The sequence below is a fragment of the Xenopus laevis genome, chromosome 1S (assembly GCF_017654675.1).
Source record: "Xenopus laevis strain J_2021 chromosome 1S, Xenopus_laevis_v10.1, whole genome shotgun sequence".
In the NCBI taxonomy this organism is placed as follows: domain Eukaryota; kingdom Metazoa; phylum Chordata; class Amphibia; order Anura; family Pipidae; genus Xenopus; species Xenopus laevis.
The window spans coordinates 94,524,825-94,546,631 of record NC_054372.1 but is presented as its reverse complement, the minus strand read 5'-3'; the positions used below and the strand labels follow the sequence as shown (position 1 = coordinate 94,546,631).

Genomic DNA, 21,807 nt, shown 5'->3' with positions numbered 1-21,807 from the left:
AAAAATGCAGTTTATGCACTTTATCTAGTACTCACCGCCCGAGGCAGCAGCCCCGATGCCGCCTCCCCTCCCCCTCCCGATCTGCGCTTTCAACTTTTAGCATCGGAACGGGTACATGGGGGCCCCATCGCTAGTGCAGTAAGTGCTATTGCACTTGCTGCACTAGCAGAGTCAAATTTCAGTGTAAAAAAACGGATATTTGGCGCTCAAAGTTACCAGAGGCTTTTTTTGCCCCTGATAACTGGCTGCTCCATGTCACCTGAGGCAAGGTTCTCACTCCATAATAACAGCACTATTCTAGCTCATTGTCATCATCTATTTTTTAAAGGTAACCCAGCACTATACAATAATAATAAAACAATAATATGAACATACAAGGTTACAGTGTAAAATTATAGAGTTGGAGGAGCCTTCACAAGAACTTACAACCTAAACAAGTCCACCTCCTGGAACATTTGTTGTTCTGAAATGCTATATATTCCTGTCTACTGGAGGTAGCACAGCGACATTATGTTGGTTCCCCTTAATCATTAACCTTGGATTCAAATTAAATTAAATTAAAGTTTTTAACTAAGCTAGCAAAATAGGTTTTTGCAAAATGCTTTTCCAGTGTTTGTTCAATGGTTTTGCTGAATAAACAGAGGTATACTTATAGTATGTGGTAAAATACTAAAATGTATTGTCAAATTCTGCCAATGGGAGTTCAAGTGAGTATCAGAGAATGTAATGTGAGATCATTTTTTGTTTCAGTATATTTATTCTTGTATGGTGTTTTACATTATACATCTTACCATCTCATCAAGGAACAGGTTTCTGGATGATTTGGACTAAAATAATCTCTTTCCATTCAAACTGCTTAGGCACCCATTAGCAGATTTAAAAAGTTACAGGTATATGCCAATATTGTCTGAACAGTCATTCTGCTACAGCTCATGATTCATCAAACACAGCACATACACATTCACCTCCAAATTTTAACATTTACAGCACTAATACTAAATACAATGGTTGATGTGGGGCTCCAGTATGTGCATGTCCCTGAGCCTATGTGAGTCTCCATGTAGACAACTCTGATTAGAACACAATTCCAGCTGCTTGAGGCCAATGCTAAAAACAAGACTCTCTTATCACACCATCATCTGTGAATGCCTCCGAGTGAGTTTCTGTATGAGTTTCTGTATAAGGCAAATGACTTCGTACTTTGATATTTGGAACAATGGTATGCACATCCTTAGACACACATTCAGCACTGGCTACAAAAATAATCAAGAGCCATGTATCTGTTAAATTCAGATCGAACTATAAGTTTATGATAAAAAAAATAGTTAAAAAAAACTTTAAAAATCTTACCAGTTACAATATGGCAAAAAAACATGAACGCTCAGGCAGCACAGATGTTCAACTGTAAATCTATTTTTCACAACTTTGCAATAATGTGACAAACAGCCTGGATTTTAAGTTCCTCTATCCAATTTCTCGCTGCACCAAATTTTTTTTCATGTCACATATTTTTGATAGAATGAAATGTTATAAAATGATGTCTCTAATTCTTGTCACATGCACATACAAAAATCATATAATGTGCAAAGTAAAGTAAGAAGCATCTGTTTAATTAAACATTCCTTACACATCACAGACATGACATGACATGGCATGACATGGCATTCTACCAGGCCAAACCTCACCCAGAACTTAGGACACTTAAGGGATGTGCATCTTCCACTGCTGCACTGATATAATACATTTACACACTGATTACAAGTTGATCCAGGGACTAGTCCGATTGCCGTTTTGGAGTCAGGAATGAATTTTTTCCCCCTCTGAGGCAAATTGGAGAGGCTTCAGATGGGCTTTTTGCCTTCCTCTGGATCAACTAGCAGTTAGGCAGGATAAAATATAGTTAAAAGGTTGAACTTGATGGACCTGTCTTTTTCAACCCAACTTACTATGTTACTTTCATAAGCCTCCTCTCTAGAATACCTGGTATACAGTAAAATATAAACCAGCCAGTTCCAGCTTTAATCACATCTGTCCCCTTTTGGATCTACACTGTGCACTTATATTCATCCCCTATTTTATAATATTTTGAATATTTTTTTTGCAACTTTTCCCACCCATACTCCAAAAATATCCAGACAAGTTAAATGGCTCCTGACAGAGTTCCAACAGTTTAGTGTGAATGATGTAAAATCCATGTAATTTATCACTGCTATATATAAATTAAGGATTATAATAATAAATTTTTTTTAATAATAGTTTTTCATGAATGGGAAACGAGAAAAAGACCTTTGCCCTGATGCTGATGAGCCATTGTCATTAACATTTTGGGTGATTTAATCCTATGTACTACCACCTATCTGGTACTAAGCTAATCAATAACACATATTATCCCTTTATTTTAACTGTCACTACCCAGAAGGCCAGTTGCTGCAACTATTGCAAGTAATGAACTGAGCAATTATTTTTAATATATTAAAACTCAGAACTGTTATAACAAACAATTATTCCTGAGATGAATTTGTCCATAAAAATGTAGTGCACCAACAAGCTATGCAGAACACAAAGGGTTAACCATTTCCCTATTGAACCTACCGCCTGGGAAAAGAAGATGGCCAGGACATTCTTGGTTTCTTAAGCCCGGGACGGTTCTTGTTTTCCATTTCCCGCATGTACAAGTACTTGTCTGTATCTGAATGGTACCTCTGCTTTATCCTTATGTGAGTCCGCGGCTGTCTCCACAAATGTTTTGGTGGCTTGGCCAAACCAGCACCCTCTCTGCTCAGAGCAGCACATATTATCGGCTCAGTGCTTATTAAGTCCATCTTCACAATCTCTTCTTTATTCAAAGAGAATACAGCAAGTGTCCATAGAGATACATCAGATCTGCTCCCCTTTGTCAAACGTTTGTATTGCCAGAGTAACCTGTCTTCTTCTAAGGCAAGTCAGATCTGAATAAATGGCAAGCAAGTCCTTTCTAAAGGCTAATTTGGGGAGGTGACAGTGACAGAGCTGGAACTCTGTGCTTGGTATGTGAAGTGTTGTCTGATCAGCAGGTAGTAGCTGAACTAAAAAAAAAAAAAAAAGAGGTGGTGCTGACACTCCCAGCTGTTCATAGAGCAGGGTGCAGCTATACAAAAACAGTTATCCAAGCTTTGCATAAAGGAGGGGGCAGAGGGTGAGTGGAAGATTCAGTGATAAGGGCTGCAGTTCTCAGTAATGTGAGAGAGGAGCTGCCCGGTTTCTCTGATGTAGAGGAGAGAGATGAGAAATAAGCTGTCCAGGGAGGTAAGTGCTGAAATCAGTAGCTGAACAGGGAAAGCAGAAGGTGCTATCCAATGGGGAAAGTCCTAGAACTTCCTATACTAGGAAACCCACCGAGATTTACAAAATCATCACATGGAAACTTGAAATACAACAAATCCCCTCACAAAAATAGAAGTTCACAACCGCTCCAGGAGCTGTTAATAACATTGCTGGAAGGATAACACTAAGAAAGAAACACGTCTATAGGATAAGACAGCACTTGATCTTTCAGTATTATCTCAAAAAAAAAAAATCTGTGTTAAAATCTGACACACTTGACATGTGTAGCAGAGCCGCTACCAACACATCGAGGGAGCAGAATGCAAGTGTCAGAGCAGCAATTCCCTGGCAGAGGGTACTGTCAGAAAATGAAACGGCGACATTAAACTGGCAGCTTATAAGGCAGTTTGAGTCATCTAGACAAAGAGAAGGGAGTAGGAGACTGTTTAAGTGGCATTACTGGAACCTTTGAAATGAATGGACTGAACTGTTATTATGACAACAATCACGTCTCTCTTTCTATTTGTCTCTATAGGATAGCTATTTATATATATCTATGCATTTATCTATCATATATCTAATTATTCTGCCTTCACTCGATTGCCCTCTGCCACACTGGTTTCAAGCACTCTCTTCCTATAATACTTTATAAATGAAGGAATACATTTATAATACAGTATACAGTAAACAAAATAAAAGCTTTTCTTAACAGACAACAAAGAGTTTCAGGAAGCAATATTACAACAATTGATTTAAAGTCTATGTTTCCTTTACTAGCGGGAAAGAAGAAATGCTAAATTAATATTCCATATCTCCTTTGCCAACAACATAGAGGTATGGGATCTGTTATCCAGAATGCTTGGGACCTGGGGGTTTCCAGATAAGGGGTCTTTCCCTAATGTAGATCTTCATGTCTTAAGACTACTCAAAAATCATTAAATAAGTCCAATAGGCTGGTTTTGCTTCCAATAAGAATTACTTAGATCTTAGTTTGCATCATGTACAAAGTACAGTTTTATTATTACAGAGAAAAAGGAAATCATTTTAACATTTTTGGATTACTTGATTATGAAGAAAATTTAATATAAGCTTCCCCATTACTGAAATAAGAAACTTTCTAAATAGACCTGACCATGATACATCATTGTGGCGTCTAAAAGCAGATGAGCAACGCTCTTTGTCTTCATGGACATCGGAATGATAAGTATACATATTACTCAGCATTATGATATGGAGAACTTTTTCCTTGTGTGAACATTGTGTGTCATGACACAGTCCAGATTTATACATTTATATATCTGCATTAACAACCATCCAATACCGTAATTAATTTGAGCTCACCGCATAATGGGAATGGAGTTTTCCTAACTGCTCTATCAATTACAGGATATGAGATGGGTTGACTCACATTATCTGGTATCGGCAGATGGAATCCTGATGGGTTATATGCTTATCAGTACATTAAAGTACTTTAACAAACTTAGATGCCACGACTAAACTAACACTTCATTTAAATCCTTGCTGCATATGCACATTTATCTTTCAATCCAATGGACTAAATTCATCTGCAGAATTGGAGTTACTTATGCTAAGGGGCCCATTTATTCAATCCTCATTATTTTTGTTTGTTTTTATAGGTTAGGGTACATTTTTAATGATGCTGGTCAAAAGCAATAAATTGATGAATAAATTTGATAATATTTAAAACTACGGTCAAGTATCTGGTGGTTTAAGTCCTTAATAAAGTGGTGGTGTTTAACATAGACTATATAATTGGACTCCCCAGACCCTTGCAGTACAGCATTTATTTGCCAACAGGGATTGAATACTTTATTTGTATATTTAAATACAACCAATTAAACATTCTGTAGCATTTCTGAAATAATCAAGTTTATGTTCACTATTCCTCTTTCATCATTAGTTTCTCTTCATTCTGTCTTTGTGCAGTAGTTGGGTGTCAGATATTCATTGACAGTTAGATCCAATATCCAATGGAGATCCAAATTACAGAAAGATCCGTTATCTGGAAAGCCTCAGGTCCCAAGCATTCTGGATAACAGGTCCCATACCTGTACATGCAATTATCTTAGTTTTGGACTGTGGGCAGGAGAATCATACACAACCATGGGAAAATATACAAACTGCTCACAGACTGACTTCAGGTCAGAACTGAACCCATGACCCAGTGTTGTACATACGGTTTCCCTAAAATGCACCTATGCATAATAACAGGTAGATGAAATGCACAGTTGGCACTGATAATTTTATTGAAATATGCCTAAATAGATAAATGATATCATGAGCTATACTTATTGCTTCTGTTGGCAAACGCAGAAATAGAGACTTTAGACGTAATAAAATGCTTTTAACTCTTGCAAAGTTATGCTATTGGTAAATACATTCTCTAATTTGTTACATTCACCAGCCCAATATAAAAAGATGGTGCTACTTCTACAATGATTTACTCAGTCTGAGGTATATTAATTAGGTACTGGCCATGCCCTTTTGTATGAGAGGCTCTAACAGCCTGTGTGCATGGAAGCTCCTCACCTCATTACTGTACCCTTTATGATAAGATTGTAAAACAGAGAAGGAACAGCAGCAGCAGAGAGATAAGGTGCCAAGCAATGAGACGGAGGGATCTCAGAAAGGGGCAGCAGGCAAAGAGCTTGACGGGACGCAAGTGAGAGAGAGCTGGTGATGGATGGAAATACAAAAGATTAATAGCAAAGAGAACAGAGACATTGATATAATAGACTGCAGTTTCTTTCCCCTCCAACCTTTTTAGTCTGTTTAGTGCAGTTGCATTGACCATTTCAACGGACAATAACAATGAAGCATTATGTTATGTAACTATTTATACCCCTATCAATTTTCAGAGGCAGTGGGGTGTAATCCTTTGTAAAAAAAAAAAAAAAGAGTGCCAGCTTTTAAAGAAAGGAATATACATAAGCAAGTACAATTTTTGCTTACAATGCTATGATCTGTGAACTACTTTGTTTTAAAGGTCATGTGACTTTAAAACTACTTCTATAATACATACACAGGGAATAATAGCCCTTACCCTACATGAGCGATATAACATTCATAAGAGGACATCATTTTTAATGCTACATTATGACAGTACCAAGGTAGGATAATAATATGAGATGCATGATATTAATGTTAATTTGTAGAGCAATTTCAGGATGAGTGCTTCATGCTTTCCTTTGTTCAGAACGATACAAGAAAGACTTTGGTCCTTGCCTGACCTCTTCTTTATATATGAACACTGCATTCTTAATGAAGAGCTGCTTAGACAACTTTATACCCCGGTATGGTGAATTTCTACCAACAGTAAAAGAAAATAGGAGCAAGGAGGGAAACAGGTAAAATAATACAATTAATGGATAGATAGAGCACAGCTACCTAAGTTGCATGGGGGATTTAAATTAAAATAAAATGCATTTATTTGATATCCCTTACAATTTGATAGATATGTATACATCATCATAATTTGATATCCCATGAATATACAAAAAATAATTGACACATTTATATCAGTAGCAGAGCCTCATGGTAATACAATTATTTAAATGATTATGGTTGGTTCTAAAAAGGTATAATGACCAGAAACTATGTCAGGCTGCAAATATTTTATAATGTTTTAATAAAAAGATTTTTCTGTCTCCAGTCAAGTAGCACAGGGATTCCTAGGGGAAAATTTACTAAAGGACGAAGTGGCGCGAAAATTCGCTAGGGAAGGAGGTAGACTCTAGCGCAACTGGCCTACTCAGCAACTAGCGCAACCAGGCGAATTTTCGCTCCGGCTGGGACTGGGAGTTCGCTACGTTTTTGTTTTTACTAAACGTTACCTCTATCGCCAGACTTGCCTTTGCCACCTCAGACCAGGCGAAGAGCAATAGAGTAGATAGGACTTGGTCCAAGAAAAGTTGAACATTTTTCTAACGCTGGCATCTTTTCCTTTTTACAGGGTGATAGGCTGAAAAAGATCGTAATTTTTTTTTTTGGGTACCCTCCTTCCCCCCCACCATTTGCTAACATATGGCACCTAAACTATACTGTGGGCACATGTGTAGGGCAATATAACAACTCCCTGGCCTCGTGTAGTGTAATGTAGTCGCACGCCGTATGCTAATTAGGCATCGCTAGCGTAACTTCTAACTGCTTATCATATAACGCAAGCGCAAATTTGCAAGTGGTCGGTACCCTGTGCGCAACTTCAGATCTTCATGAATTAGTGTTATCCAGGCGAATTTCCGCCTGGCAAAGTGTTGCGATGTGCGTGAAGCCAGCACTGGCGAATTTTCAAAGGTAAGTAAATTTGCCCCCTAGAAGGTAAGATTTATAATTTGTCTAATTGCTTAACTGGCAACCAGTCACTTTTATTTTATTTAAAACATTTGATATTTGCATTTAGATTTGCTCAGAGGGCATCTAAACGCCAAAATAAAATGGATGAAAACGTATTCAGAGTGGTCATCTGAGTCAGCGATCATAATCTTTTCTATACAATTTTTGTATAGCCAGTTACTGTGACTAATGAAACACACCCTAATATACTAGTATAAAATAGCTATACTTAGTACTACTGTACTAAGTCCACGGTTAGTTTGATTTACCTAGTTTAGTTGTCTTATTTGTGGGTGTTTACATACTCTTCATATATAAACATGCAGTGCTTTACCAAAAGGAATAAACCTGGCAAACCTAGGCTGTCCTTCCTCAATATTTCACGGAGTATAGACTGCTAAATAGACTGGGTGACTCTTTGAATTGATGCAGTCTTTTAATGTGTTTGTGACAATTTCCTTAAGAAAATTTATACCTGAGTCATTGATCAAATATATAACATAACAATGCTATTCGAGTTGCAAATGTACATTCATAAACCAAGTACATGTTGAAGGGAAACTGTCACAAAGCTCGGTTTGCACCTGTGCAGCATCAAGGGCAGTAGAACAAACATATTGTAACACATGCCAAATGGTTAGAAGCAAGAGGGCCCACTGTCACTTGGGCCAACTGGTTTTCTGGTGGGCCTGTCCGAAACTGTATGGATCACCAAACCTAAAAGCTACAAAAACCATCCAAACAATTAGTGGGTTATTTTCTAAAGTTTGATTTTTTCTGGTCTGAGTTTTAAAGGGGAAAAAACCATTTTTTTTGTAGAAAAAAAAAACCTTGAATGTTTCGAGATTTATTCAACCCAGAGGCTGCTAAAAGTCTGAATAAAACACAATCCATCCCAGACCTGCCGAAGTCATGTAGAAGTCAGTGGCAGATGTCCCGCTTACAATTGGAAGATATCATGATCTGCACTGGGTTTTATACAGTAATCTGAAAAAAACTTGTTTTCAATCAATGGAAAAAAGCATTCCCTTATTATGGACAGGCACCTGGGCAGTAACTCATTGCAACCCAATCAGTGATTAGTTTTTTTCAACCAGCTGCAGGTTGAACACGGAAAACAATCATCTGGTTGCCAAGGGTTAATGTGTAGCTGCAAATCTGCCCACTTTTTATAAATGATCCCCACTGTTTGTACTTCATATACCCTATGTGGATTAACCAAAGCTGCATAACTCTTTATTGAACCTTTTCAGGTGGGAGAGTCCAGCTTCAATCACCTTCAAGAGGTTTATCTAACAGAAAAACTAAGAGGATTTGGCTCTGCTATTATCATATATATTTGGTTAGCAAAAGCAAGCATTGATTTTAAATGTAATTACATTGTAGGCAGGTGCCTTTTATATACTGTATGCTCCTTAAATTTGATTTCAATTGTTTACTGGCATCTGTGTGGCTGAGCAGCCCTTCTATTGTTGAGAAATCTATTTCCAACACAATTAATTATTGCATTGGAAACTATCAGTATAACTATCCATGTGCCAATGTTCCCTCTAATTTCTTTTCAGCTATGTGCACAATAAAAAATATTTAGAGTGGGTTTGTTCCAGCAGTTCTCTAAAGGGCATTTCTGGGTCTCATCCACCCAGTAACTTTTGCTACTGCAGTGTGCATTCTGTGCCACCTATGTGCTTCTTTACCAACAAGATCCTGCACAAAACAGGCATCAGATCATCAGAGATCCCCATCTTTCTCCTTCTGTACAGCAAGATATATTCCAATTAAAGCTGCATTCTGTGGTGTGTTAAATGATTATACAGTCGTGAGTCTTGGTCATGGTCTGGTAATGGTGTCAACTCTCTAAAGACCAATTTTGGAGAAAGAAGGCACTTACTACTCAAGGGCTTGTGTGCCATCTCAGATTTGTCTGGGGATTTAATGAGTCCTGTCATTAAAGGGTATTTATAATGCAAGCACATGCACTTTATTTACTATAAGCCTGGCCACAAAACACAGAGTTCTCTCCCAGTACACATCTGTGTGTGTAATTGTACTTATGTCTTCCAATTAGTTAGTAAACTATAGCTAGATAACATCTGGCACATGAAGCATATTTTTATAGTGGTTTGCAATATATTTTAACCCAAAAGTTTAAAAAGTGTTTATTTTATAAAGCTTCTTGTCTTTTAATTAGACTAATAGCTAACACATCACTTCACATCACATCACATCAGGTGGCAAAGAAATGCTAACATTAAAGTGGTGTAAATAGCTGTGTAAAAATGTATTTTACAGTTGTAACACCTATTTGGGCTGCATAGCACACAAATAGTTAAACTGTCCAGCTAGCAGTAGAAGCATGGGTTACACGCGACTTCACACAACAGGGTCAGGGCCTTCGCCATGTGGAAGTGTTCCCTCTATGGTGTAGTGCAACTACATCCCCCAGGCTACTGTGCATACAACAAAAGATGGGCGCCAGGAGGTTCTTGCAGTAAAACAGAAACGGTTTATTTAACTATGCACGAGGCAAGTGACCACAGGTTTAGTACTCACACAGGAGCTGAGGCAATAGCACATATCTCACACAGAGCTGCAGGCATTAGGCATTTCTCACAGAGGAAAGGTCTCCATTAGGCATTTGCAGTATTCACACATTCCCTCCTGGAAGTTGTCAGGAAAGCAGCTTCTACCCTACAGTCCCTCTTCACTGAGGTCCCTGACTGGAGGCAACACATAAAGCCTCTGGGAAGCTACTCCCTTACTGCAAATCCTTGTTGGAGCTTCAGCTGCTCTTTCTCTCTCACCTCTCTGCCTTTCTCTCCTAGAGAGACTATGACAAGTCTGCCCTAGTGTAACTATTCCTCATTCACGGGGTTACCTGGTCCCCGACTTCTTCTCCAAAGCACATGGGCCTTTCTGGGCCTAGCTGTGCCCAGGCTCCCCTGAGCACACCCAGCTGGATCACCATCCACAGGCCAAAGAGGAAGTGGCCACTCCCTACACACACTATATAGCAGTGTAGCAGGGGAGTGTCATTCTCTCCTGGCAGATCACTTTAAGAAAAAAGGTGGGGGCCTTAAAGCTGCAGGGCAGATTACCCAGTAGGGGTCCCTACACAGTGATGTATAGTGTATTTTAACACCACTTTTTAGACCTTTATGAACATGCACCTCAGACGGCCTAGTTTGAAGGCCAGGTATGTTAAGAAAAGAATCCCATTTGCTCTCTAGATACTTGTGGAAGTCAAGACTGAAGGTGCATATGGCATGAATGATTAAAGCCTGTAACCAAGTTACCAGTAAGTGGTGTCTGAACCAGAACTAGGGGTAGGCAGAAGAGGCACATGCATAGGGTGCTGGGCACGTACCTCTTCTCTTCACCTTCCCCTATTATTGGCAGAAAGTAAGCAAATCTGCGTACAGGAGTTTTACACATGTTCGTGCGCCTGGGGGAAAAAGGAGCAAGCAGTGCTTTGGGTGCCCTTTAGCTGAATCCCGGCACTGCTGAGGTCTCACCAGGAATCTTTGAAACTTTAACCCAGTCTCTGTTTATAAATTATCATCTACCCTACAGTTTATTCTTATTTTTGTGGCAAAAATGACAATGGCATTGGCGTAAAAGCTCAATTGTTTGTGTAGGGCCCAGGCTGTAGTTTTCCATGTAATGTGCTTTTGAAATATGGCGCATGCCTGCTCCTAATATGGAGCTCAATCCTCTGCAGTATTCATCCCCTATTAACATTCTTCCGAGTGGTGTTTCAAAAGTAGCAAGCTGTTGTTTTCCTCCTGAAAAAACGATACAATTCTGTCTGCCGTGGGATCGACATTCTTCATTCTAATTTTGCTCAGGGTCCCTTACTGTTTTGAACATTCCCACACAATAAATAACATAGAAGTTCCTGTTGTGCCTCTTTGGGATGATGCATTTTACTTTCATACGCTGCTATTATGGTTCATTCCTTTTTTAGGTGGCTGTGTAATTAGCTAGTGGGCATTTAAGATCAATCTTTTGAAATATAGACAAAATACTGCAGGGTAGGAACTGTAGAGCTGTGGTCTGTTAATAAGGGCAACAAATGCATTTTCAGCTAACTGAAAAGGAGAGGGAGGGGGATCTGTAGCTATATCTAAGTGAAGACATTCTTATTTTAAAGGAGCAATTTCAGACAATGTGTGTTTCAATTATATAACATTTTAATATATAATTTATTTAAATATATATATATGATCCAGTTCTTTTTGCTAATGAATGAAACTGTGATTCTAAGATACTTTACAATATACATTATTCAAAAGAATAGTTTTAGAGCTGTTTCTAAATGTAACCACTATTGAAAGCAGTATTTGTCTGAACCTTGTTTTTCACTACACTAATGGTTCCAACATTAAAATAATGTAGAAGTCACAGGGCATTGTGGGAATGGGAATCTTGGCTGACATAGAGCTGACTTATCTTACATAGAGTGCATGTCAGAACCAGCAGTGTAGAAAGGGTCCAGTACTGCTGTCCACTGCAACTGCATTTACAGATAATGCCAAACTGTTGAAAATGAGAATTCCATTTTTACATTTGGAGAAGGATTTCCTTTTTAAGGAACAGAGAATATTTTTCTAACGTCTGTATTTCTCTAAGTGGCATATTAAATATTAATGTATAATGAGATGCCTGGTGCAGGACATTTTCATAACTACTACAAAGGTATTGCTGGTTCTACATACTGACTGAGCTTTAAAGGGGTTGTTCATCTTTGAGTTAACTTTTATTATGATGTAGAGAATGATATTCCGAGACAATTTGCTATAGGTTTTCATTATTTATTATTTGTGGTTTTTTAGTTATTTAGCTTTTTATTCAGCAGCTCTCCAGTTTGCATTTTCATCTGGTTGCTAGGATCCACATTACCTTAGCAACCATGCATTGATTTATATAATAGAATGGAATATGAGTAGGGGAGGGTTTGAATAGAAAGATGAGTAACACAAAGTAGCAATAACAATAAATGTGAAGCCTTATAGAGCATTTGTTTTTAGATAGGGTTAGTGACCCCCATTTCAAAGCTCAGGTCAGAAGTCAGTTAATTAAAAAACTATAAAAAAATAAATAATGAAGACCAATTGAATAGGTTGCTTAGAACTGATCATTCTAAACCATACTTAAAGTTAACTTAAAAGTGAACCATCCATTTAATTAAAGTGGACATACATTATTTATGAAAAACTCCCTCGTCATGCAAGCAACCACAGGCCAACTCCACCAAAAGCACAGTAAACTATGGGTAGTAAATCACAGCATTCACACAGAGAAAGATTAACAAGTTCCCTGTCAATACTTTTGCCTACACTAGGCATCTGGTGCAAGGTTCAAAACATAGCACTCTAAAGCACAAGAAGCCTCTGCTTTGAGTAGGTGGTAAGTACAGTTCCCCTAATGAAGGTGCTACTTTCTGCTACTTTTGGGTGACAGTTGTCAATAGATGCCCAGTCCCAAATTTTTTGTATGCAATATGATGAGTATACGATACACAGATCTCCACAACAATAATTGTAGAATATTACCTTATATCCTTATCAATTTTTGTAACATTATTGTGAATTGTATAAAGGAATTTGTACCTTAAGTAGTCCGATAGAGGGTTATTGTATGTTCCTGGGTCGATTTCTTCTATGGTAAACACCACACGGGAGCCACTTTCAGGTTCTGATTTGCTGTTATCATTAACTTGACGATGGTTGAGAGGAGGAAGCTGAGGAGTGCCTGAAAAACGTCTTTTGATGGCACTCAGGGAAGGCACAATGGGGTAGGAGCTGAGATCATATGTTTCCCGGGACCGCTGGAAATAAAACAAAATCCTTAAATTTAAAACATAATCTGACCTTAGGTTACAGGGATTAAGTAAGCCAGGGGTCCCCAACCTTTTTTACCCATGAGCAACACTCAAGTATAAAATAATGTTGGAGAGCAACACAAGCATGCAAAAAGTTCCCTGTGCTTCCAAATAAGGGCTGTGATTGGGTATTGGTAGCCTTATTTGGACTTGCAGCCAACAGGAGGCTCTGTTTGGCAGTACATGTCTTTTATTTATGCAACTAAAGCTTGCCTGTAAGACAGGAATTCAAAAAGAAGCACCTGCTTGGAGGCCACTGGGAGCAATATCCAAGGAGTCAAAGAGCAACATGTTGCTTACGAGCTACTGGTTGGGGATCACTGTAAGTAAGCTATTAAATGCACCACAAATAAATCACATATCATACTTAAATAAATGTCATGTTACAGTAATTTGTTTGGCTGCATATTACCCAAGTAATTTAATAATTTTGATACATACCATTTCATACATGATTGTTATAAATATATACTGTATATACTGTATGTCAGGGGTGGCTATACTTCAGTAATGCAAGATCTACTTTTACTGAAGTTGTTCCGTTATGATCTACATCCATAAAAGCATTGTTAGCATTATATTCCATGTAAAATATTACTTAAATACTGATTCACATAAAAGGTATATTGCTATATTTAACAAACAACTATTTCTTATGTAACCATAACAAAATAATTATCTGAATGAGAAGCATGAAACAGGAGGGTGATTTAGACAAGCTGTTTCAAAGATGGAGCCCTTAGTAAATGTTTGTTGACAGTGTTTTGAGATCTACTGATCACCAGCTAAAGGTCTACTGGTAGATCCCGATTTACCTTTTGGGCACCCCTGCTCTATGTATTCCATTATCACTAAGATGCCTTAATAAAATTTTAGGTATTAGTATATTTAATGATTGTTTCTTCAAGTCATCCCTTTTGTAAATAAAGTTTTTTTTTTTTACTTAAAAAGTGATCTTTACCTTTAATTAATTTTTATCGGGTGAGTGGGAGCAGCCATGATTGCTCTGATTGAGTACTAATCTACAGAAAAAACAGTGATCTCTGTTGGCCAAATAAATGGAAAATGGATTAATACTTAAATACTTAAAGGGATCCTGTCATCGGAAAACATGTTTTTTTCAAAACGCATCAGTTAATAGTGCTTCTCCAGCAGAATTCTGCACTGAAATCCATTTCTCAAAAGAGCAAACAGATTTTTTTATATTCAATTTTGAAATCTGACATGGGGCTAGACATTTTCAGCTGCCCCTGGTCATGTGACTGGTGCCTGCACTTTAGGAGAGAAATGCTTTCTGGCAGGCTGCTGTTTTTCCTTCTCAATGTAACTGAATGTGTCTCAGTGAGACATGGGTTTTTACTATTGAGTGTTGTTCTTAGATCTACCAGGCAGCTGTTATCTTGTGTTAGGGAGCTGTTATCTGGTTACCTTCCCATTGTTCTTTTGTTTGGCTGCTGGGGGGAAAAGGGAGGGGGGTGATATCACTCCAACTTGCAGTACAGCAGTAAAGAGTGATTGAAGTTTATCAGAGCACAAGTCACATGACTTGGGGCAGCTGGGAAATTGACAATATGTCTAGCCCCATGTCAGATTTCAAAATCGAATATAAAGAAATCTGTTTGCTCTTTTGAGAAATGGATTTCAGTGCAGAATTCTGCTGGAGCAGCACCATTGACTGATTCATTTTGAAAAAATGTTTTTTCCCATGACAGTTTCCCTTTTAAGTCTCTAACCTGTGATTGGATAATCTTACAGACTAGGGAAGGTATTTCAGTTTTACTCGGCAAAAATGTCCTTAGGAAAAAATCATTACAGTAAAATCACGAAACATAAACTTTTTGCCCCTGTACTTTTTCATTGCACACCTATGATGTCTCAAATATCTGTGCAGTTCCCTTCTCCTTACTTGCACAAAAACAGCTAAACACTAGGGAGCTTTCACTAGGGATATTGCTGCAATTATTGGCATCTTCCCTTTTGTATACATGTCCAGTATTCCTCAAGAGTTACCTTAATTTACTTACATATTTATTAATTATATATACCAATTATATTAAGGAATGTTTGCGCACATTTCATCAGTTAATGATGTTTGACTCACAGAACTGTTATTCTATAAATTATGCATCAAGTTGAGTCGGTTAACTGCACAGTGTTTGTGGAAATCTTGTTTTTCTATAGAATTATGCAGGAGAATAATTGATTTGTACTTGAATAATCAATAACATCTTGCCTACCAGACTGAGCAAGAGGCTTCACATTTTGAGAAGGAAAGGTTGAGTTTACTTGGGGGTGCCAAAAGTTAGGCACCTCCAAGTGATTGTTTTGACTTACCTGAAACCCAGGGCCGGTGCTCCTATTAGCAAAAAACTGCACCGGCCCGGGGTTACCGTATATACTCGAGTATAAGCCAACCCGAGTATAAGCCGAGGTACCTAATTTTACTTACGAAAACTGGGTAAACTTATTGACTAGAGTATAAGGCTAGACACAACTAAGACCGTTAGACAAGCAGGTATCACCATCCTTTCATGAAATTCAACCCTTTTTTCACCGAGTTGTTACCTCCAAAAATGTAAAATAAAAAATGATTCCCATTGGCTGCACATCACAAACTGAAGAAATGCTGCCCCCTGTCTCCCAGCAGTGCACATTCCACCAAAGCTCCAACTACGCTTTCCCCTCCTCTGTGGGAAGTTTCTTACCTGCCGGGAAACGATGGGAAGGTTTCTCTTTGTGACTATGAATGGGACAGAACCCGGAGACTCGCAGCAGCACATTCGATCTCGCACCCCCAAACAAACAGCACAACGGTGGGAGCAGCAGAGCGATCAGTGGGGAATCTACATCAAAACCCACATGATCTGTAACGTTACCATGTGCGCCACCCGCACTTCAGCCTGTATCGCTCCACACTCCTTGCGCAAAGTTGCTCGCTGCTGCTCCTCCTGCGCCACGCATAAGCACCATAGTTTCTGGCTGGGAGGGGGGTGTTCCCCGTTGGCTCCTCAGGATCAGGGGCCCCATGGATATGTTGCGGGCCCCATCCGGGGTGCAGGGGCACGGGACTCAGTAGCACAGTAGAAGTACGGGTGGCGCGTACTGACGTTACAGATCATGTGGGTTTTGATGTAGATTCCCCACTGATCGCGCTGCTGCTTCTACTGTTGTGCTGTTTGTTTGGGGGGTGCGAGAACGAATGTGCTGCTGCAAGTCTCCGGGTTCTGTCCCATTTATAGTCACAAAGAGAAACCTTCCCAACGTTTCCTGGCAGGTAAGAAACTTCCCATAGAGGAGGGGAAAGCTTGGTTGGAGCTTTGGCGGAATGTGCTCAGCCACTCGTATACTGACTCTAGTATAAGCCGAGGTAGACTTTTTCAGCACATTTTGGGTAAAAATTTGAAAAAGGGAGCCGACCGCTCCGTGGTGCTTGCTGGAAGACTCTCCCTGGGGAAGAGGGGGGCCAGGACTGCGGGTCTGCTTCCTCTATAGTTTATAAAAAAAAACCCTCCCCAGCCTCTTGTTTACCTTTTCCAACGCGTGTGGCCGGGGGAGCTGGAATGCGACTGGGTGGGTGGAGGGAGTTCAGGCTTAAGGTGCAGAGTGCAGCCCCGCTGAAGTTTTTTTGCAGGGGGCCAAATGCAACTTCATTACACAGCTAGACATACAGCTATAATTCATTTTTGGTAAAGACAACTGGAGCTAAAATGTTTAAATGTTAAACATGTTAGAGCTGAATCGTCAGATATACAGGTAGATATACGGGAAGAAACAATAGAATTCTACCTGTATCTGACGATTCAGCACTAACAATGGCCGATATTTGGGTCCCTTCAAAGGCACCCGATCAAAATTTTCCGTCCAGCCCGATCGACGAGCTGACCGATATCCAAGTCTTCTACCGATATCGGTCGTCTCTTTTTCCACAATACACGCACCGAATATCGAACGAAAATTCATTTCGTACGATATTATCTGTGCGTCTATGGCCACCTTTAAGGTGGCTATAGACATGCAGATTTACCTTCACATCGGACATACAATCGTTCGGCGCCATCTCCCGACCTGCCACTAACCATTCAGATCAAATAAAGTACAAAAGAACAGATCAGCCGATGTTCTGCCCCTGACAGCAATTGTTTGAAAGATAGGTTGAAAGATAAGTCTGATAGGCCTCAGGGGGGCTTTACCTGGTCATTTTAAGAGCCAAATATCTGGTTTTTAAACCAGAAATGTACATCTTTTAATGTAGGGTGGAATTGCACTGGCAATGCTGAGGGGGGGGGGGCAGCATTGGGTTTGCAGCCAGTTATATACATTGCTTTTTATAGGTTCACTTGGTGGAAGAAGCAAATAGTTCAAACATGATTTTATTTCTTCAGTATTCTATTGACTCATTTAGCTTTTCAGCCTTCCGAAGAGAAATGCACCTTTCAGTAAACAAAATCTATTCAGTTTACCTGCCACTGTGACAAACTGTGTCCTGTGCACCGTCCTATTTAATTTAACCCCCAATTTATTTTTTCGAATAGCTTCTAATTACCTTGTCTATCCAGAGACGAGACAATTACTAACTAGGCCGAACCAATCAAAGTGGATTAATGCTTTGCTTTAAAGGAGTGAAAATGGATGAAGCTCAAGAGAAAATGTTCCCCCCTCAGTATGTGAAGCAAGAGCACACATCTATATACAAATGTTTATTTGTTGCAAATATTGTTACATTTTATCTACAAACCAGCTATTTATGGGGTGAAATTACATTGCAGTTAAGGTATTTTTATCTCTGCAATAGCACATACATTTCCTACTTTGTAAAGAAATTCTTTCCACTATGTGAAAACTGCTCTTCATAGAAAAAAAGGCTTCCATGTTGCCGATTTCTTCCAAACACAGCGAAGAACATCTTTTTAGATAGTGGGAGAGCTGGGGAGGGCTCTGATTCTATTGGTTGATGTTGAAGGTAAGAACTGCATAATAATGGCATCTGTGTTTTTTTCCCAGTGCAACAAATTGTTTTTTACCGGACACCACTAAAGGTAAAAGATAATAAAGGTTTATTTGAATCCAGCAACGTGAACCAAGAGTCAGAACCCTAAAAAAAGAATTGACAGAGTTTATATCATCTTTTCATGCACACAGCACACAAAGACAAAGCTTATAAGAAACTTCCCACAGGATGTTACATTGTAGTTCTGAATTCAAGGACATGGTTAAACTTAATCATGGAAGTCTTGAAACAGCAGTAACTACTTAAAGGAGACATATAAGATTAATGAAACCACATCCTAATCTTTTAGGTAATAATGAATAATATATGGTGATAGTTTTACATTGGGCTGGAAATTATTCAACTTTAAAAATGGCCCCATTATTGGAGCTCCCTGTAGATCTGCTGCAGTAGCTCTCTGTGTTTAAAATGAGGGGTGGGCACAGAGGCGATTCTATGCCTCTTGCTGTCCCACCTCACTCCCCAGCGCTTACCTTTTTTGCCCAGGAGTGGGTCCAGGGGGGCCACATTGCTAGTGCAGAGAGCGCAATTGCTCTTAAAGTAATATTGCAGCAGCAGCACCCCGGTGTGGGCATGTCCTAATGGTCCGTGCCAAAAGTACACAACCCAGCAGTCACATAAGCGAAAAAAGCCTTCAGTTACCAATCAGGTCTGCCGAGCTGCTGAGTGTTGTTGGCTCCCCTGCACAGCCTGGGAAAGGAGGCAGCAGAAAGTGAAATAGATGGATGTGACTAGTAGGGTTTTGAATTAATTTTCAATAAATTGACCCAAAACACTACTTCTTTCAGTACATTTCTTCTATACTTAAGAGAATATAATGCACTGGCACATTCTTGTTTTTCACACTACGTCTTTTAAGGTGGTGAAATTTGCCTTTAGCAATGTTTCTACATCTTGCATGGCAGAAATAAGGTGCAAACTCATTTACCAATATGTCACAGGGAATTGCACCCAATATATTAGATCCTGGGGCATGACAGGCTAATAGCTTGGTCTTGGCATCCCTTTAAATGAACATTTAAGTGGTTATGCAAGGTTTGGTCAATCAACTATAGCAATCAATCCATGTTTTAAAGCAAACATGTTATTGTCTGCTATAACTTACTGCGCCTGGGAAAATGGTGTGCCATTTATTAAATGCAAGGGATGTTATTTTATAGATAAACCCATTTTACGTGACTTTTAAACTGGTCAAAATTATTTTAAGTTTTAATTAGTGGCCATTCGATTCTGGCTTCTGCCATCACTCAGCTGTCACAATTCAGTTTGGCTCTCTGGGATCACTGACCCAATTAAGTAATACACGTTGCAAAATTTACTACAGGTCTAGGCATCTAAAGCAGCCAATGAGCAGATGAAATTTACCGGCCTTTCCGTAATTCAGACCTTTATGGATAACGGGGATCTGCATAACGGATCCAGTACTTATTTGGTTGGAAGAGGAATCTATGGACTATTCATTTAAAGTACCTATCTACACTAAAAGGAAAATGATTGGCTCCTCGTAAGACCCAACAAAAAAATACTGGCATTACACAGTGAACTTTAAGGTGGACCTGTCACCCAGACACAAAAATCTGTATAATAAAAATCCCTTTCAAATTAAACATGAAATCCAATTTCTATTATTTATTAAATTATTCATAGCTGTTGTAAGCTCATTTAACGATACCAGCTGTCAATCAAATATTGTCTGCCGCTCCTCTATGCCTTAGGCATAGAGGCAGGGCAGACAATTACTTTCACTTTCCATTCTGCACTTCCTAGATGTCACAGCTCTCCACACATTCCCTTGTTCTCTTCTTCCATTTAATTGTGTAGCCAGGGCATGGGGATGGACATTGGGTCCCCCATGCTGGTGCACAAACAAGATTCTGAGATGATACAAGGCTTGTCTTAATAACAGTGCCCACAAAATGGCTGCTGCCTGCTTGCTATAATTGCCAAACTGAAGGAAACACGATTCAAATAATTGATACTGTGTAATTAAAGTTCATTTTGCTTGACTAATGTGAATAGGATATTGAATAATATTTTTGGGTGACGGGTCCCCTTTAAGTAAAGAAGTTTTAAGTAGGATATACAGCAACATTTGCATCAGGGTTTCTTAACCTGTTTCTCAGGGGACACACATTAATTCTGGTTGTCAGACTGTGACACAAAAAGTAGTAGAATGAATTATGCACATTGATTTAATGTAATGTAGCAGGCAATTTCAAGGATACCTGTTCTAGACAGCACGGAGACACAAATTTTGGTCCACAAAAATAAAGTTCGTTGTTCAGGACCCCTCCGGGCCTCCAGGGTCAATCTGGCCCGGGGGACACTGGGAAAAATCCCAGTGGGCCCCACCGACACAGACCTGCACCCTGCCCTGGGCACTGCTCCCTTACCTACCCACCGCTCAAATCACGGCCACAACAAGATAAACTATAGTTTGCATGGGGGTGCTGGTGGAGGGGGGTTGCAGGCAGCTGGGGGACCATGGGGAGCAGGTGGCCTAGGGTCCCCAGATGCCCCAGTTCGACAATGAGGGCCTGTAAACTGCTTGCCCCCTCCTGCAACTTATGTGTCTACTTGTTCCGCTTGTATCTATACATTCCTAATATACTGCAGTTGCCAGTTGCACTATAACTTTAAAAGATTCTTTAATTTAAAACAATTATGTCCAAGAAATGCCAGAACATTATTAATAGTTGATTAGATTTTCAGTATTGACGTGTAAAAAAACATATTGCTGTAGAATTAATTGCCCCAAGTTAATCTGATTTAAATTTTATGTAAACATCTCCAGGCAGTCTAGAGGCAGAAATAACATCTACATAACTCCAAACAAGAATGACAAGCCAGACTGTGTAACATGAGTGATCATTCCATGGGGGGAACACACTGTGCGACTGGATCATGAACGATCCGCGCGAATGGCTGGTGTGTGATTAATGTAGGTTTGCATATTAGAGATACAGCCGCGCTGCTTTGATATTTTTTTGTTAGCAATACTGTTTGGTAGAATTTAAAGTGATAGTGGAACATTCCTATAACCCACCTATTCAAAAGCAGCTATTTAAGTCACATCTATTAATCATGTTGGCTGTGGGTTGCTGTGATCTTTCCGTTGGCATGCATTTAATCATTACTCACTGCCATTGAAAGATTGTGCTACCCCTAGCTCAGCATGAGCATAAAAGAATTGGCTCTCCAATCACATATATCTCCATTGGCTCTCCAATCACATATAATTTAACCTAATTTTAACAAA

General features: G+C 39.2%; 1 protein-coding gene across 1 annotated transcript in view; it reads right to left on the bottom strand.

Moving 5' to 3' along the window:
- The window catches only part of pde4c.S (phosphodiesterase 4C S homeolog), a 306,375-nt gene that overhangs the window by 188,496 nt on the left and 96,072 nt on the right, over positions 1-21,807 (bottom strand). The window contains exon 3 of the mRNA XM_041579924.1: positions 13,269-13,486. Within this exon, the coding sequence (XP_041435858.1) occupies positions 13,269-13,486 (218 nt within the window). The remainder of the gene's footprint in view (positions 1-13,268; positions 13,487-21,807) is intronic.